This window comes from Epinephelus lanceolatus, chromosome 3 (genome assembly GCF_041903045.1).
Source record: "Epinephelus lanceolatus isolate andai-2023 chromosome 3, ASM4190304v1, whole genome shotgun sequence".
Lineage (NCBI taxonomy): Eukaryota > Metazoa > Chordata > Actinopteri > Perciformes > Serranidae > Epinephelus > Epinephelus lanceolatus.
This window is the reverse complement of record NC_135736.1, coordinates 42,749,725-42,767,286: the sequence shown is the minus strand read 5'-3', so window position 1 is coordinate 42,767,286 and position 17,562 is coordinate 42,749,725. Positions and strand designations below refer to the sequence as shown.

The 17,562-nt window shown below is 40.4% G+C and overlaps 1 protein-coding gene across 1 annotated transcript in view; it reads right to left on the bottom strand.

The window, feature by feature from the left end:
- Positions 1-3,748: 3,748 nt before the first annotated feature.
- LOC117249727 (uncharacterized) overlaps positions 3,749-17,562 on the bottom strand; it is a 34,524-nt gene continuing 20,710 nt past the window's right edge. The window contains exons 10-21 of the mRNA XM_078166608.1: positions 16,813-16,878; positions 14,064-14,250; positions 13,671-13,838; positions 13,468-13,529; positions 13,023-13,159; positions 12,749-12,898; positions 7,119-7,324; positions 6,760-6,954; positions 6,005-6,016; positions 5,002-5,054; positions 4,079-4,236; positions 3,749-3,959 (exon numbers count right to left, since the gene is read on the bottom strand). Coding sequence (XP_078022734.1) covers positions 3,807-3,959; positions 4,079-4,236; positions 5,002-5,054; positions 6,005-6,016; positions 6,760-6,954; positions 7,119-7,324; positions 12,749-12,898; positions 13,023-13,159; positions 13,468-13,529; positions 13,671-13,838; positions 14,064-14,250; positions 16,813-16,878 — 1,547 coding nt within the window. The 3' untranslated portion in view covers positions 3,749-3,806. The remainder of the gene's footprint in view (positions 3,960-4,078; positions 4,237-5,001; positions 5,055-6,004; positions 6,017-6,759; positions 6,955-7,118; positions 7,325-12,748; positions 12,899-13,022; positions 13,160-13,467; positions 13,530-13,670; positions 13,839-14,063; positions 14,251-16,812; positions 16,879-17,562) is intronic.

Below are 17,562 nucleotides of genomic sequence, written 5' to 3'. Positions count from 1 at the left end.
TGCTAAGAGCAGTACCTGCTTTCCAAACTTCAAAGGGTACAATAATATAAATGATATCTTCACATGAGAGTGAGTGTGCAAGGGCTGTAAATTCAGCAATTGTTATGCATAAGGTAGAAAACCTACAGGTCACTAAAGGCATTGATACAGGACCTGTTAACAGCCATAAAGAGATTAAACTTGCTGAGAAACCATACTCATTAAGAGCTGAAGTGAATGAAACACAGCATTTATAATAAATGTATAATTTACAGCAGTAAAACTGACTGTAGTCGACAGACAACACAGTTTGTGCTCAAACTGCAAACTAAATGTCATACAGTGGGTGTGTGGATAGATAGCTTTGTGCATCAGAGAAGCATGTCTCTGCAATAAATCAATTTCTCTTTCTTCCACCCTAAAGCCTCTCCAGAGGCTTAGCCATTTGTCAAACAACAGCCAGCAAAAAGGCTTCTGGTGTGCAGGAGTGAGGTAGGCAGCCTTTTCAAACCAGATTATCCTTGACTTGATGATTACGGAGAACTTGGGCCTGACAGCTCAGATTAGGATCAATAGCGACACTCTTCATTTGACAAGGCATTTAAGTGTTCTACCGTTGCAGGCTTCCCTTTAAATGTGCAGTCAAGTTACAACAGCAACAACAACAACAACAACAACAACAACAACAACAACAACAACAGGGTGTTCTGGAGAAAACACAGAGCACGCAGACAGATTAACATTGCTGCAACGTGATTTTCACAATAAACTGCACGACACCCTTGATCACTGTGATCGCTATAAAACTACAATTGAGAAAAGGGACAAGAAAATGAAAATTGTTTTGCCTTCTGAATAAATCTTCCTCACCTAAGTCTTAGCCTAAGCATCAGAGCCGTCTCTTTATCTTTCACAAAACAATCACATTCATTGGCAGCTGAGACAGCTGATATTTTTACTCGTCAAAGCAGAGACAAAACAGGTGGAGCCGACATTAATAATGGCTCTGTGCCAGCGGTTACAGCTATGTTTGACAGACAGTCTTGTAAGGTAAATCAACTTTACTTTCAGTCCACACTTACACTCCCTAGTTGAGAAACCACTGACTTTACTGATTCATTTAACATGAAATTTGTTAATTTTAACAATACTCTAGCCAATCTGTAAGCCTACATTTTAGACTTGAGGTGGCAAATGCCAACTGCTGCAATCCATTCTCATTCCCAGGTAGTCAGAGACCGACACTTTGCCACGCCCCTCAGCATCTCATAGCCACACACGGGGCACCCTGTAGCACCTCTATGTGATGAAGCTGAAACACATTGTAACATGTGGTTAAAGTTGTGAATCAGTCACAACAAAACTACTTGAACAGGTTTAGAAAAAAGATCATGTTTTGGCTTAAAATAAGGATGCTTGTTGTGTGACATCAGTGTGCGACGGCTGTACATGAATTGTGTAACGTTACGTTAAAACAACAGTGACTTTTGGTTTCACACGGAACATGAAATGTGGTCACCTGTGGCTGCCAGGTTTTCTTTGACCAATCCACCTCCCCTTTAATCCCACCCTATGCAGACCTTCTTGCTTTTTAGACAAAGTCATTTGCTCTCAGTGTCAAATATTGCAGCGGATGGGTTTACATTGGAGTTAGTTCAAAACCTGGTGCGTCTCATAAAGATGCTAAAGGCTGCATTTGGCATGGATATCACTCACTGGAGGGCGTCACAAAGCGTTGGCATTTGATGCCCTGGGAATATATATAGGGTTCTTTGCATGGATTTCAGATCAATTTAAAAAGCTACAACAGGCTTCTACATTAACTCAAACATATGTCATTAAAAAACTGAAGTCTCAGTTTGCAGTTAAAGGCTACTGTTGACTGGTACTTGTCTCTATTTTGTCATCAAACCATGTTTTTTAGCTTAAAATACACTACAATTCCTGAGGGAAAAGCAGTAACGTCTCTGTAAATAAGAAATTACTGTTTGTGCCACTATTCCGACAAAAACCACAGTGATATCTCAATTAAAACTGGGGAGCATCACATGGGCCCTTTGCATAAACAGTCTCTGTGGCCTCTGGAAACACAGCAATGACTCATTAAATCACAATTGGTTCGGCTGTTTGTTGGTCTTGAACGGTAGTCTGCATTGGTGTGCAGTTTGGTAGGCTTCCCGAGATGATACGCCATCCTGCTTTCCCTCCACCTCTCAGTGACAAAGTCAGCTCAAATACTGTGTCACAAATGTTAATATGATTTGTTTGAAACATGCACATGTAACATGTTCGGGGTTTGCAGAAATGTACAATGCCATTTTCTTCTGCCGACTGAGCTGCAGTCACAAGTTTTATGTTGTTGTTGTTTTCTCCTTTTTAATTTTTCAGTCACATAAAAAATTCAACTAACTGCTGTTTACAAATTAGTGAATGCTTTTCCCACAAAATTTCAACACAGTGACTTGTTTAAATAAAAACAGATAAAAATAACTCTTCAGAGCTGTAGTGACCGTTGAGAACACTGATGTCATGTTCTCTGTATACTTTCAGGCAATTTGAGGCCCAGTTTACACGACAATGTTTCACCTGAAAACACAAAAGTATTTTCTTTGCCTTGTTGGGTTTATACGACAATGGGGTAAAAAAACTCTGTGTTTACAATTAGAACGCTGGAAGGACTGAAAACACTGTAGTATCCATGCCAGGCCAGTAGTCAGCGATGCAACTTTGTAGAGGCACACCCCATGTGACCATTACCAGTTCCTCCACAGACTGGAAGAAATACAGCCAGTCACAAATAAACAAAACAGAAGAGGGAGAAACACAGAACAGTATGGGCGCTAAACATCAGCAGCACAAGCACAACACGTTAGTCCGCTATTGTTACTGTTGTCGTCCGGTTCGTACATGGCAATTAGAATAAGTGTAATGCGCATGCACAAAGCGGCGCATGACGTGAGCGTTCTAACTGAAAACTCCTGCTTACCCATTGACATGGAGACGATGGCTGTTACGTTTGAGAAAAATTGAAGGCCATATTCAAAAGTTTCCGTTTAAAGTCGTCTAAGGCCATGTTGACATGAAAACGTTCCGCTGAAAATGGAATCGTTTCTCATTTTCGTTTTGAAAAAAGTTGATAGTTTGTTTGAGGGGAGGCGTGGCTTAGCCATAGACCAATAAGGTGAGCAGCACAAACAGAGCTCGGGAGTCCGCCATTGTTGTTGTGATGGTCGACTTCTCGCTCATGCCTAGTGACTGCAACCGTAATGCGCATATATGAAAAGTCTCAGTTTTCAGAGGAACTGCATATTGCGAGTTTACATGACAACGGAGACGGTGCTGTTTCCAAAATATTGCACTCTGTAAACCGTTTTCAAAATGTTGCGTTTTCAGGCCCCCAAAACGCCACTGTTGTTTAAACGCATCAGCCAAAACGCAACTAAAGTTGACCGTTTTCAGCTGAAATAGTTGTCTTATAAATGGGACCTAAAACACCGTCTCTGTGTAAACGGAAGGCCGAAACGTAACAAAACCTATGCTGGCCCTGAGAGTTTTATCAACCTGGACTGGAAGACTTTGACCTGGTATTTCTAAAATCCTGGCCAGGATCTTGTGTCACTTGTCAAAAGGTGGCAAAATTGTAGTAACAGATAACTGATCTTTGATTTGGTCTTAAACTGACTGTTACACTGTTTCCACTTTGTATGAAAACATTACCTGGGTTTAACAAAAAAACAACAACAACAAAAAAAAATGAGAAAGGTTTCCCATTGAGCTTTCATTATTTTCATTATCCACATCATACTGCAGACATCTTTTTTTTATCGTCAGGTAATAGTTTGATTTATCCACTTTGCATATTCTGGATTGCAGAGGTCCATGAACGCAGCTGCTTTCCTGCACACACGCTTAGGATCACCAAGAAAAGAAATGACACCGTAAATCTTATCTTCGTACACCACTCCTCCGCCAGAATCTCCCTGTGAGAGAGAAATATATTTAGTGTGTAATATCATTTTGCCCTTGTTGATATACTTATTTGTCTTTAAACGTTAATAACAGAAGAGGAGAGTACAAATGAGAGGCCATGCAAACCCACGTAACATATATCCACGTTAGGTGTTTGACCACAGAACCAGTGCTGATACACCTTGACTGGGTAGATCTCTTCAAAATGTTTCTGCAACGTATTTTTGAGGTCTTCACAGTTCACAACTTCAATATCTGCACAGTGGAGAGTAGGTGATTGACTGGGTTCTAGAGAAAAGAAAAATAAGAACAACACAAGGTTTAACTAAAAAAAATACATCTGAACTTTTTCTTTCTTTTTTTTTTATACATGAAAGGTTTCTTGTTGCTGACACAAAAACATCCAGAACAGGCAGGTAACTGAAAGTCTAAATGAAAGAAGATCGAAAACTAAACTGAAATCCAACCAGGAAAATACAATGACCTCAGGTAAAACAGAACACAAGACAACAGGAAGGAAAAGGAACCGGGACCCACACCAAGAACACGGGATTGAATGCAGATGAACTGACTACGAACAAAGGGAAACAAACAGGTATATATACACAGAAAACTAATCACAAGAACAAGACACAGCTGGAGTGGCTGGACAGGTGTGAGGGGAAGACTCTGGGAACAGGGAAGGACTAATGAGACAGGTGTGCCAGAAAACAGGCGGGAAAACACACAAAGACAGGAAGTAAAACCAGACACATGAGGAGAGAATCTGCAAAATAAAACAGGCAACAGATTAAATATCAATAAATAACATGAAACAAAGAACGGAAACAGAAAACTCTAAAACAAAGTCTATAAGATAATGGAATATAAACAAAAAGCCAGCATCATGACAATTACTTGACATTGATCAGTTTTTTAAACAAATGTATGTTTCTTTATAAATTGAAATCAATACCATTTTAGTATTAAAAATGCTTTGCAATATAAAATTAACCATATAAACCTTATGAAAATATATCATTCATTTATTTAAATCATCAAAAATCATCTTACTCCTTTCATCATTAGGGCCTCCAGTGGTGGCACCGTGACCTGCGATCTCAACCCTAGAAAATGACAACAACAACAACAACAACAACAATAACCAGGTGGGTAGGTTTTATATTCCTGCTGCTACAGATACTGCTAACAAAAGTATTGTTGATAGTGGTTCAGTGGCTGCGGGGTTTTTTTTTTTTGTGTGATCTATGCGGGAATAGATCCTTGATTATGCCTTGATTATGCAATGGAATATGCAGGATTTTTTGTGAATTCATGTGGCGAAATTGCGGGAATTTGCGGGAACTGGAAAAAAACTTGAAACCCAAAGTAGACATTAATGGCAGCCTACATTTACTTCAGTGGTGCTGGGCAAGCTCACAGTTAATGCATGCTTCTTTCTGTGCGGTGATACAGTTAATTTTGGATGCATTAAATCAGTGGTTCTCAAATGGTGTGCCGTAATGCCAATCCAGGTGTGCCATGGGATTTTGTGATAACCACACATTATCATTGCAATAATCAACTGGGCCTGTACAAAAAGTTATGAATTAATTTTTAATTGACTGTATCAATATGTTGTGCACACCCATTTCCCAATAAAGGGGCAACTCTAGCTAAAAAATGTAATTTAATTTGATTTGAAAAACCTTCACAGGGAACCTATTTGTCAGCGTCTGCGCATGGGAATTATTAGTGTGTGACACTTTAAAGGCCCTATTTGGCAGCCAGTGTGAGGGATAATATCATTTAAAAGGAGAAAGACGTGAGAGGGACAACTGATCACTTTATTGTACGAGGCAAATTACATCAAAGCACCAGCAACGACGACCTACCACCAAAAGAAAAGAGAAAAGTAGTCAGTGGTCAGTCCGCTTTTTCTTTTGTTATTCCAAAAACACGAGGGAGAGTGGATGGTCGTGGTGGCGGCAATTCACACACACCTTCCAGTGCTAGCGTGGAGGATAGAGTGATGATGCCAAACGTGGAGAATGAGAATGAAGGGAAGAATGAGGACGAGGAAGAGGCGCTGACGGGGACGGCATCAGCAGTGGCTGCGGCATCTGAGAAGGATTTGTTTTCAACAACAACAGACTCGGAGACCAGTGGTAATATGAGCGTCGCATAATAATACGTCTGATAATCCATGTTAAATTCTGCGATTATTGCGGTGAAAATGCGCTATTTCCCAAAAAACGTGACCCTTGCATGATCAGCGCCTTTTGGCTGATTACGCATTGTATTATGCGATCGCATAATCACATTTTTCTAGAGGGGCTGTTTTCTTTTCACTCCTTCCACAGTGACATGGATACATCATCTTCTAAACTGCAATGAAAAATGGTCTCAAAATAGCAAATCTTGATCAGATAAGACATTATCTCTCTGGTGTTACATAGTGTAAAGGTACATGACGGTGTAGCTGATGCAAAATGCTCACTTTACTGTTTACAGTTAGCTGGTAATCAGTCATTAGGTCTAGAGATCTTCGAGGCTGCCCTGCACTGGACTTTTCCTGGCACTGATCATATCCTGATCATATCTGATCTGGATGCCTCCTGGGCGCCTCCAGTTGGAGGTGTTCTGGGAACCGGATTGGATAAGTGGATTGGATAAGCGGATGGATGGATGGATGGATGGATGGATGGATCATATCCAGAAATAAATCCAAACTTAGTGAGGTGACTTTCAGCTGCCCTGATCTGAATCAAACCTCTAGAAACTTTGAGACTTTTAAAACTAACAACGAGATGGAAAAAAATCACAACTCACATTTTAGGATGATATTCACAGTCTGGAAGAGCTACAGGTTGAATGGCAGAGGGGACAGGTAGCTGCAGCAGCATGACATCATGGGACCTCTTGTTGCCGTTGTCGTCTTTGTCTGTATAAATCACAGGTTCTGATGTGATTTGCACTTCTTGTACTGGACCATCTGGATCCACACGTAAATTTGCGAACAGAGTCCTTAACACAGGAAGAGGTTACAGGTGAATATCGCATGATAAAACACATTCAATCATCCAGTTCGATTTCTCATCTATTTTGTATTCACGTGTTCTTTATTAAAACTTTTATATCTGTCTGATTATACCCTGCATTGTATTTTTATTAAGATGTTGTCTTCTCACCCTCGTGGCTTCAAACAGTGAGCTGCAGTCAAAATCCACTGGTCACTTATCAGAGAACCACCACACAAGGTGGAAGTTACACCAGCAGCAACTCTCAGTTTGACATGATACAGACGCTCGCATGGTTTACCTCGGATGATTCTCTTCTGCAGATTGAGCACTGTGCTGACTGTAACACCTGAAAGAGAAGGTCCGCCAGCATGTGACTGCGATTTCAAATGGTAATTATGGATGTCTTGGCATAGGTCTTGATTTATAGTTAAGAGTTGGATTTCCACAGCAGCAAAATTATGTATTATTCATGATCCGGCTGCATCTTGCTTTAGATTACATAGAACTGGATAATTTACTATGACGGAGATGGATGATTGGTGAGCAGAAGGTTTGCAGTGGAACAGCCTTGCTAGGAGTGTGTTACTGAAGAGAAGATTACTGAGCTTATGCTTCGTGTTAATGTCTTTATAACTACTGGAAAATTGTTGTGGAAACACAAGCAGGCCTTAGAAGACCAGTCACAGTTCTTGAGGTGTCTATGTGGTGTCTCCATAACTTGGCTGGGGCTATGGTAACCCCTTAAAACACAACTACAAATCCACTTTAGAGCTCCTTCTTACATTCCGTATCATTCACCAAAATACATTGTGGGGTCCTTTTGACCTGACAAACGCGTTGAGAACATTTGCGAAGCTAAATTTCATGCATGCACGACAACAAAAGCATTAACCTCTTGAGACCTAAAAAGTTTAAAGAAGTCTTAAAGAAGAACAAAGAAAGAACTAGGGCCCGACCGATATGGATTTTGTGGGGCCGATCCCGATTCCGATATTATGGAATAAAAAATCCAATAACCGATATATTGGCCGATTAAATTTTTATATTTTTCAATTTTAAAAAACCCGAAATACCTGCTTTTGATGGCTTAAATACACTGTGGCAAACTGCTTGGTTCAGTAAATTTGCTGTCGGCTCTTCAGTCTTTGCTGTTGAGTCACTGGGGTGTGGAGCATGACATGAAAGGAGTCGGAGCGCCCTCTACTGGATTAGTAACACAAGGACATCATTTCTAAGTAAAACACCATATTCCCTGCATTTTATTAGTGATGAACTTCAGGCCGATTGCTGATTATTGTTGTTGCACCGATGTAGTGCATTTCTTTAGAAAGAGACTGTATGCAAACGTTAGATTACCTGTGAAAACAGAAGTGTATCTTGAAAGAAGACAGAACATCAAAAAACGATGCACCCAGGGCACCTTTCACGTCGTATGTGGACGTGGAAAGTCCATGAGCAAATATCAATATGTGATGAGGTCGGAGTGAATGTGTTGACATGTACCTCATGTCTTCGACAATGTAGGCTGTCATTTTGGATTTTGATACAAATGATCAGTATATTTTTGAATGATGGCATGAAGCCACATGACCTGAGCAGATGACTCATCCCCACCTTCAGTGTTTCTCATGATATAAAGTGCACCCACTTGATGCCCCTCCCCACACAGCCTGTCAAATGACTGTATCCCCCAGGATCCAGAGACCATTTCAGGGCTAGAAGGCGCACAAAAGTGTCCACGTGCGAGGACAGTTCTAAGTTACGCAAAATGATATATAAAGATATATAAAGTGCAGCAATCCCAAAATGTAATGTCCTTAAAGGGACAGTGCACCCAAAAATGAAAATTCAGCCATTATCTACTCACCCATATGCCGAGGGAGGCTCAGGTGAAGTTTTACACGTGAGCACGGTGCACAGAGAGGCAGTCAGAGCTACAGGCTACAATGAGGCTAAAAACAGAGTTTAAATGACATTTTTCCAAACAACTTTTTATGTCGGGGCTTCAGGACACTTGGATCACTACGGACGAGCAGTATGGAGATATTTTGTGGTTTCAATTATGTGTTTTTGGACGTTTTAATCTGGGGTGCCCAGTCTGCATTAGGTGGAGTTGTGCTGCTACCCACTTCCCCCTCGGATCTCCGGAAGTGATGTGAGGACTCAAAACTTCACCTGAGCCTCCCTCGGCATATGGGTGAGTAGGTAATGGCTGAATTTTCATTTTTGGGTGCACTATCCCTTTAAATGAAGATGTAGTGTCCCAGAAGGTTACGTTCTGATACTACATGAAGTGACTTATATCTCACTAACCCTAACCCTTAAAGCAACATACAGTACAGACAAATGCACACATAAGTCAAGATGAGTGAGACGTGCAGAAACAGTCCATGATGGGTTAGCTCGACATAAAATTACATCATTTCAAAAGGCATTATGGACAAAAATAGTAACACTGTTAAAGTAAGCATCATAAGTATAAACTATGTAGATAAAGTATTTGAAAACTCACCAATGCACAGCGAAAGGAGAAGCATCAGATGAGCCATTGCTGCCATCCACTATCTAATGACTGCCTTTCTGTCACAGCAGCAGCAGCAGCAGCTACCAATCACTTTCTAAAGGCTTATCAGCCAACCCTTTTGGCTGTGAAGCTCTACGCATTTATGCAAAATTTGATCACTTACTAACAGTTCCTGCTCTTGTCTGGTGGCACTTGTAGGTTTTTGCACCGTAAGCTCAGTGACTTGTGGTTTGTGGTAAATTTTATTCTACCTGTAACCCACTTTTTTTTTTTTTTTTTTTTAACTTATCCAATACATATTTAACCCAACAAATCACCATAATCCAGAACTGGGATAAAAAAAAAGCAGCAACCAGTCTCTTTCTGGCCTCAGACGAAGAAGCAGGACTTGTTTCTGAAATAGAAGCCTAACTTCAGCCTCAGCTTTTTAAGAAGATTATCAGCCTGAGGTTTAAAAGACAGGGAGTCATCAAGCCAAATACCGAGACATTTGTAACAAGTGACAACCTCTAAATATTTTCCCTGAGCAGTAATGACACGAGGAGTGTTGTTGCCTAACCTCAACCAAGCCATAACCGGTGAAAGAAGCTAGCATTAGCTCCAAAAGTCACTAAAAGTTGCTAGACATCATACTTTCACTTGGTGACATCATCACACATTATTGGAAGCATTAAATATTTGTGTAATTACATTCAATAGAAAATCCTTTACAAAGCATTTGAACGGCATGAAATCTATGATGCTTATACTATAAAGTGCTTTGGGGTTGCATTTTTGATGTATGAAAGGCACTATATAAATAAAGTTTGATTGATTGATTGATTGATAGTGCACCAGAAAGTGAGAGCGTCAACATAACCATAGAAACATTACAACATTATGACGTCACAGTGAAGCTGACCCTTGACCTTTTGGGTGTAAAACATCATACTTTCTTATCCTACTAGTCACTTTTGTGAAATTCTGTCATAATTAGCACATGAATTCTTGAGTTATGGCAGGGGTAGGCAACCTGCGGCTCCAGGGCCACATGTGGCTCTTTAGCCCATCTCCAGTGGCTCCTTGTGGCTTTGACAGAAAATTATATGGAAGTGAACAACTTGTTTTTTTATTTTAATTTTCATTGTTGTTGTAGGCTTAAAGTGAGTCTTACATTCTTCAACTGTAAAAATGCATAGCCTGTTTAAAAAATACTCAACTAAACTCAACTAAAATCTGCATCATCTGTAGCCTGGCGCGTTTTCCTCTAAAAACATCACTAGCGATGGTTACAGTATTCTTGAGTCTCCCAATCTAGGCTAGCTGTGGATTCCACATCCAAAAAGAGTAAAGACTCAGGGGAAAAGTAGAGAATTGAATAGTGCGTGCACAAATTTGTTTGCTTTAATCGACAATGCTGCAAAGTTAAAGTACCAAAAAAACAAAAACAAAATTAGCCCACTGCAGACTAGCTACCTTGTGCTAAAACGTATTGATGAAGGCTCATTTAGATTTTAGATTTAGAGTTAGTAATATTGATGGGCTAAATTCAACTTAAAAGACTGTGTTACCTTTATTACAGTACGTTGTTTATTATGTTTCGCGGCTCCAGATAGATTTTTTTTTTTTTATGTTTTGGCTAAAAATGGCTCTTTTGTTAGTAAAGGTTGCTGACCCCTGAGTTATGGCCTATAAAAGTGTTTGTGAGGTCACAGTGACCTTGACCTTTGACCAGCAAAATCTAATCAGTTCTTTTTTGAGTCCCAGTGGACGTTTGGGCCAAATCTGACAAAATTCCCTGAAGGCTTTCTTGAGATATCGTGTTCACGGGAATGAGACTGACACAAGGTCCCAGTGACCTCTGACCACCAAAATCAAATCAATGTATCCTTCAGTCCAAGTGGATGTTTGTGCCAAATTTGAAGTAATTCCCTCAAGGTGTTCTTGAAATACTGAGTTCACAAGAATGAGATGGACGAGGTAAAAGTGACCTTTGACCATCAAAGTCTAATCAATTTATTGTTAAGTCCAAGTGGACATTTGTCCAAATCAAGGCCTTCATGATAAAACCAATAACAATATGTTCGATAAGAAGTCTTCATTTTATATTGACTGACACAACCATTGAAATGAGAGTCCTGCTGTTATCAGCCCTTGGCCCTTAGTAATTTATCAGTAACTGTATAAAAACAAATAAACTGGATTTACATATGCAAAAATGTATGATTGTGGTTTTACAAATTTCATTTCAAAAAAGGGTCAACTTCTGTTTGAGTGGTGAGACTGCTAGACCCACGTTACTGACCAAACACTGAGCTATCAGTGATGTTTGTCGGAATGTACAGTGGAGGCATGTTGCCGTCTCCGTCAGGAATAATTCCTGACAGAGAGGTCTCTCTGATGATGCAAGCATTGCACTCATCTGCAGCTGAGACATGGAAGAGCCTCCTCCTGTAGCTGTTGTGGTTTTTTTGTGTGTTTTTTGCTTCAAGTTTCCTACCAAACATTTTCGCTTGACTTTGTGGAAGGTTCTTACAACAGAGAGCACAGAGTTAACGGCACCCGTTACGTCCTTCCAGGCCTTTGATTTACCTGTCCCTGTCACACTCCTAATAATAAACTTTTTCTTTGTTTGCAGCATGTTCACAGGTCAAATCTGAGTTTTCCGTGGCTTTCATGAATCCGGTCTTTTATGTGCAGATCTACTCACAGATTTACCAACATTTCATGAGTGGGACCCATTGGTTATTGGAGCTTTACATTTGCAGAAAATTTGTGTAAATTTTTTTGTCTTGCTGAAGTAATAAAAACAACAACACTTTCTTGATAGTGAGTCATCTTAATTTTATTTTAACTGACACAATCTTGTAAAAGAAGAGTCATTTATCATTATCAGTATTGTTGAAAGAAGGGCAGACTGTAATACTTATAATATATTTTTTACAGTTTTCAATTTCATGACTGTAAACTGGCAAAATCCATCAAATTTAGATATGAGGAAAAGTACAATTGTATTTTTACAAATTCTGATTTAAATTTTTTTAGATATTTCTTTTACTCTATTTACAATATAAAGGCAAGAATGTGTTAATTAACATTTGTAACTCAAACAAAATCACAGTTATTGTTTGTCTTGAAGGGCTTCACAAATAATGGTTGAACATTTAAACATAACCAATCAACTATCAATGTATTCTTTGGTAATTTAGAGTAACTCAACCATTTTCTGAGTACCTATGAAATGTCTGTGAAATGACAGGACATTTCACAGTTGACCACACATCAGACATCTCTATGGTCCCCTAATAGTATTCGTGATCCACTGCATGTATGCACAGACGTCCACAAATCCAGCTGCTTCTCGACAGGCATACTTCGTACTACCAGTGAATGAATGGACACCGTAGATCTTGCCTTTGTACACCACTCCTCCACCAGAGTCGCCCTTTGAGAGAGATATTGTGTGTTATAGACTTTTTGACCATATACTGAAATAGTCACCATGTTAAAGTTGTAACACTTGTGATGACTGTAGAGAGGGTATAAGGTTAGAAGCCATGCCAACTCACTCGACATGTATCCACTCCAGCCCTTTGGCCACAGAACCAGTGTTGATGCAGTCTGTGTGGCCTCAGCTCTCTCAGCCTCTGACAGTCGACAACCGTGGTGTCTGCACATTGGAGGGTACTGGAGGGTCTCCCACGTACTAGATGGGAGTAGAAAAAAAGTATTTATTGACTACAAAAACAAAATAACTTCATTATTATCTACTTATACACACCAACAAATGAACAAATTTCTGCTGCAACATAACACTGGAATGGGATTATTTTTAAATTCTATTCTTTTATGAAAAGCTTTCAAATATATTTGAAGACAAAACACTTTAAAGACAAATTAAAAATGTATTTAATGTTAATGTGTGTCAGCAATGTTACAAAACATACAAGCAAAAACACTAACTCTGATAAATGGAGATAATTGCAATCATAAACTAAACAAGATTCATCTCACGTTTTTCATTATTCGGGCCTGTAGTATCTGCTCCATAACCTGCAATCTGAACTGCATCACCTCTGAAACACAGTAAAATGGAACTTGTTTTTAGCAGTGTTCTTTCTAAACATGTATGAGAAAAATCAACAGGAATTTTTCATTTCCAGGTCTTCAACAGCTGAGCTTTCAGACTTATTAAAAGGGGAAAGATCACAACTCACACTCTGGGACGATAGTTACACCTAGGAAGTGGTACAGGTTGAACCTGAGTAGGGTTAGGTAGCTTCAGCAGCATGATGTCATGACTGGCGCTGTAGATCACGGGTGGTGCTGTGATTTGCACTTCTGTTCCTGGCCCTGGATGCACACCTAAAGTTGCATATATAGTCCTAGAAGTAAGTAAAGGTAAAAGAGGATCATCATTGAATTACTGTCAATGCACCCTATTTGTATATTATAGGTCAATAATTAATCAACATGAACATAAGCATTGATGTCTTTATTTTGGGAATTTACATCAAATCATTGTTGATTGCTGCTTCAGGACTTTCACACTGAGTATGTGAGTGAGAAATATATTATTACTGGTTCAAGTAAAACTGTCACTTTCTCACCGTCCTGGTATCTGGCAGTGTGCTGCAGTCAGAATCCACTGGTTATTGATCAGAGAGCCACCACACCGAGCTGTACGAGCACCATCAGTTATCCTCAACCTCACATGGTAAGGACGCTCATTTTGTCCACACGTTTGACCTCCAACAATTCTCTTCTGCAGATCCACCACGGTGCTCACTGTGACACCTGAAACACAAATGTCCTCCTGTAAGTTTAAACAGTGCTGTTGCAGAGAACAACTTATTCACTCTCTAGAAAGTTATCAATACACATGATGAACTGTGAAAGTGTTATGAGCATTCCATTGATGCCTAGTTTCACAGCTTTTTATAAGTGGGGGTGGATGGGTCCAACAAAGCCAGGACTTTCACCTGAGAGCCCAGTGTTCACTTCCTGTATGAATGTAGAACCAAACAATGGCAGGGAGTTATCTATCGCATGATATGTAGACTTGTCTCCCATCAGTAACACTTTGTCACCCAGAATGCAACGACCTAAAACAACACTAACAACGGGTGGCATTACAAAATGCATCAGTGTTGTCTTTAAAGTATATTTATAAGTATATTTTATTTATTTTTTATATTTCATCTGTTCGGATAAAATATATCTGTTCCGGAGGTCCCCACTACCCTAAACCGGGAGATAATCCTCCTCACGGGTTTGGTGCCGCTGCCTTGCCGCAACACACGTCTGCTCTGACTCCTCTCCCGGTGACCCCAGCACACGGTCCGGACGCTGACTGCCAGCCGCCTTCCCCCATGAGCTGCAGCTGTCTTCTCCTCGTCCCCTCTTCCCCCCAGCCACTCTGATAGTGGGGGAAGCGGAACTGCTTCTATAACTAAAAATACACTGCACTCAAATGAAGTTTCTTTTGACAGCTACATATCATTTGAGCGTCATTCCTTTGTTTTTAGAAGTCCTCCTATTCTTTGCATCACAGTTTACAGACCACCCCAACATTCCACCTCTTTTATCAGTGAACTATTATCAATCATACACACCACTTACAATAGAATTTTAAAAACTGGTGATTTTAATTTGCATGTAGATAATATCTCCAATACAATGTCCAGAGAATTTTTAAACCTTTTAACCTGCATGGATTTTAAACAACACGTCACACAGCCAACTCACAACAGAGGACACACCCTGGACCTGGTCATAACCTATGGCCTGTCCACTGGTGTGTCCTCTGTTGTTGACCTGGCTGTGTCTGACCACTACTGTGTGTATTTTAACATCACCAGTTTTAGCCATCAGGAGGCCCCAGTGAGACCGGTGAGGAAACGCTGCCTAACTTCTGAAGTGGCTGCAAATTCTATCGTGATTTTACAGAGCACTCCTGCTGAAATTTTACCTGCACCCTGTGATTTTATTGTGGACAATTTTAACAGTAAATCGAGGTCAACACTTGACTCAGTGGCTCCATTTTTAACCAAAACGATAAAAACAAAACCTACACCCCCGTGGAGAAATGATAATATGATAATATATAGGACTTTGCAAACCACTTCAGAAGTAAAATCGATGATATCAGATCCTGTCTTTTATCTCAACAGATTGTAATTTTTAACACACCTGAACAGTTGCTTTTACCTGAGGAAACACTGGAGAGTTTTGCCCTGGTTGATGCAAGGAAACTTGGTCGAGTTTTCTCCCAAGACAAACCCAACAACCTGCCTTTTAGATCCGATTCCCACATCTTTTAAAACCATTTCATGGATTCTTTGAGGAACACATTTTAAACATTGTAAATTACTCTCTTCAGACGGGTGTCTTGCCCGCTGCCTTCAAAATGGCAGTGGTGAAGCCCCTTCTGAAGAAGAGTAATTTAGATCCCAACATTTTTAATAATTACCGACCTGTATCCAACTTACTGTTTTTAAGTAAAATTTTAGAAAAACTGGTTTTTAACCAAATAAATGACTTTTTGAAAAGAAACAATATTTTAGAGAAGTATCATACTTGTTTTAACCTATCCTATCGCCTTTTAGTCTTTTACTTTTTAGCTTCAGTGTTTCCTAATGGGGGGCCTCCACACTGGGAGGTGGGTCCAGTCTGCCAACGGGGACGTCATCCTGGAGATCCCTCGGGCCCGGAGGACTGGGAGGCTCTGCACCATGTGTGGAGTCTACCCTGGTCTATCTGGGTCGGAGTGGTCTCTGTGGCAGCGCTCCCTGTGGCCGTAGGCTGTGACAGCTCTCAGTGTGGATGAGCTATTTTTATTTTGTGAGGCACTTTGTGTTGCATTTTCAATTGGTTGATTGAAATTGGTGCTACAGCCACAACATCTGGCGCAACACACCAAACTGCAGGCACCACCGTTTGAGTTTGCATGAAGTAAAGGGCCTGACATCTTTATGCTCTTAATGCCATCCACCATCTGCTGTCTCAACCCCTGGATCTGCTCCATATCACTCAGAGCTGCATCAGCTCAACAACTGAGGCCACTTCACACCTCCAACTGATCTAGAGTTCAGCTGTCAGGATATGAATGAACATCAGAGGAAGAGTCCACACTGGCTCATCACACTGGCTTCCTCTACATTTTGGAATCGATTTAAAAATGTTATTGACTGATAACTCAGACTGTTTTTTAGAATATGAAATAGATGTCTTAACACAAAGAGAGAGTGAGAGGTGGAGTAACAGCACTTCTGATGGATTAACTCAACTCAAAACACACTGAATACTATTTCAAAGCATATAGAATGGTTAAAGTTAGGATGTGTGAACAATACTCACCGGCCCACAGCAAAAGGAGAAGACGTGTTATGCCACCCATCTCTTCCAATGACTGCCCTCCTGGTGCTACATCGGTGCCTTTTAAATCTGTTCACGCTGTAATGTCAGCCTTCGAGCCACCAATCACCTCATAAAGGTTTATCAACACAACCCCATTGGCTACAAAGGTCCACAGTTTTGCAATTTTGGATGACTCATCAAGTGTCATGAAAAACACTCTGATATACAAAGAGGAAGTAAAAACTGTCCTCAGCTCAGCTGTATTAGGCAGATGAAATCAACATGGAACTGACACCACTGTGCATGAACACAGATATTACTCAAGGGGGCTTTCACATCAGGGAGCTGGGCCTAAATCTAAGTACACCCCAAAGTTCAGTTCTCTTGATTAGTTTGAACACTGTGAGTATGGTTCATGCGTACTCTGGTACGGTGTGCATCAGGTGTGAATGCCTACTGTGCCAAAACAGAATGGTATTTAACGTAACTACAAGGGGCTTGTAACCTGTTATGAAACAGTCTCAATTTAATACTGATGCCTCTACATCAGAAGCAGCGCAGCCCGCCACGAATAGACCTGGTTCCAGCTTCACTGCTACCTTTGACCTGCAGTCAGAGCTCCGGCGAGAGGGAGATCTGCTCAAAGCTGATGACAGTCCCAGGGGCAGCGGTGTCCGATTGTAGTGCCCTTTTCTACACTGTAGCACAACAAAAATGATGATGCAGGTGTACTTGGTTATGGAACAACAA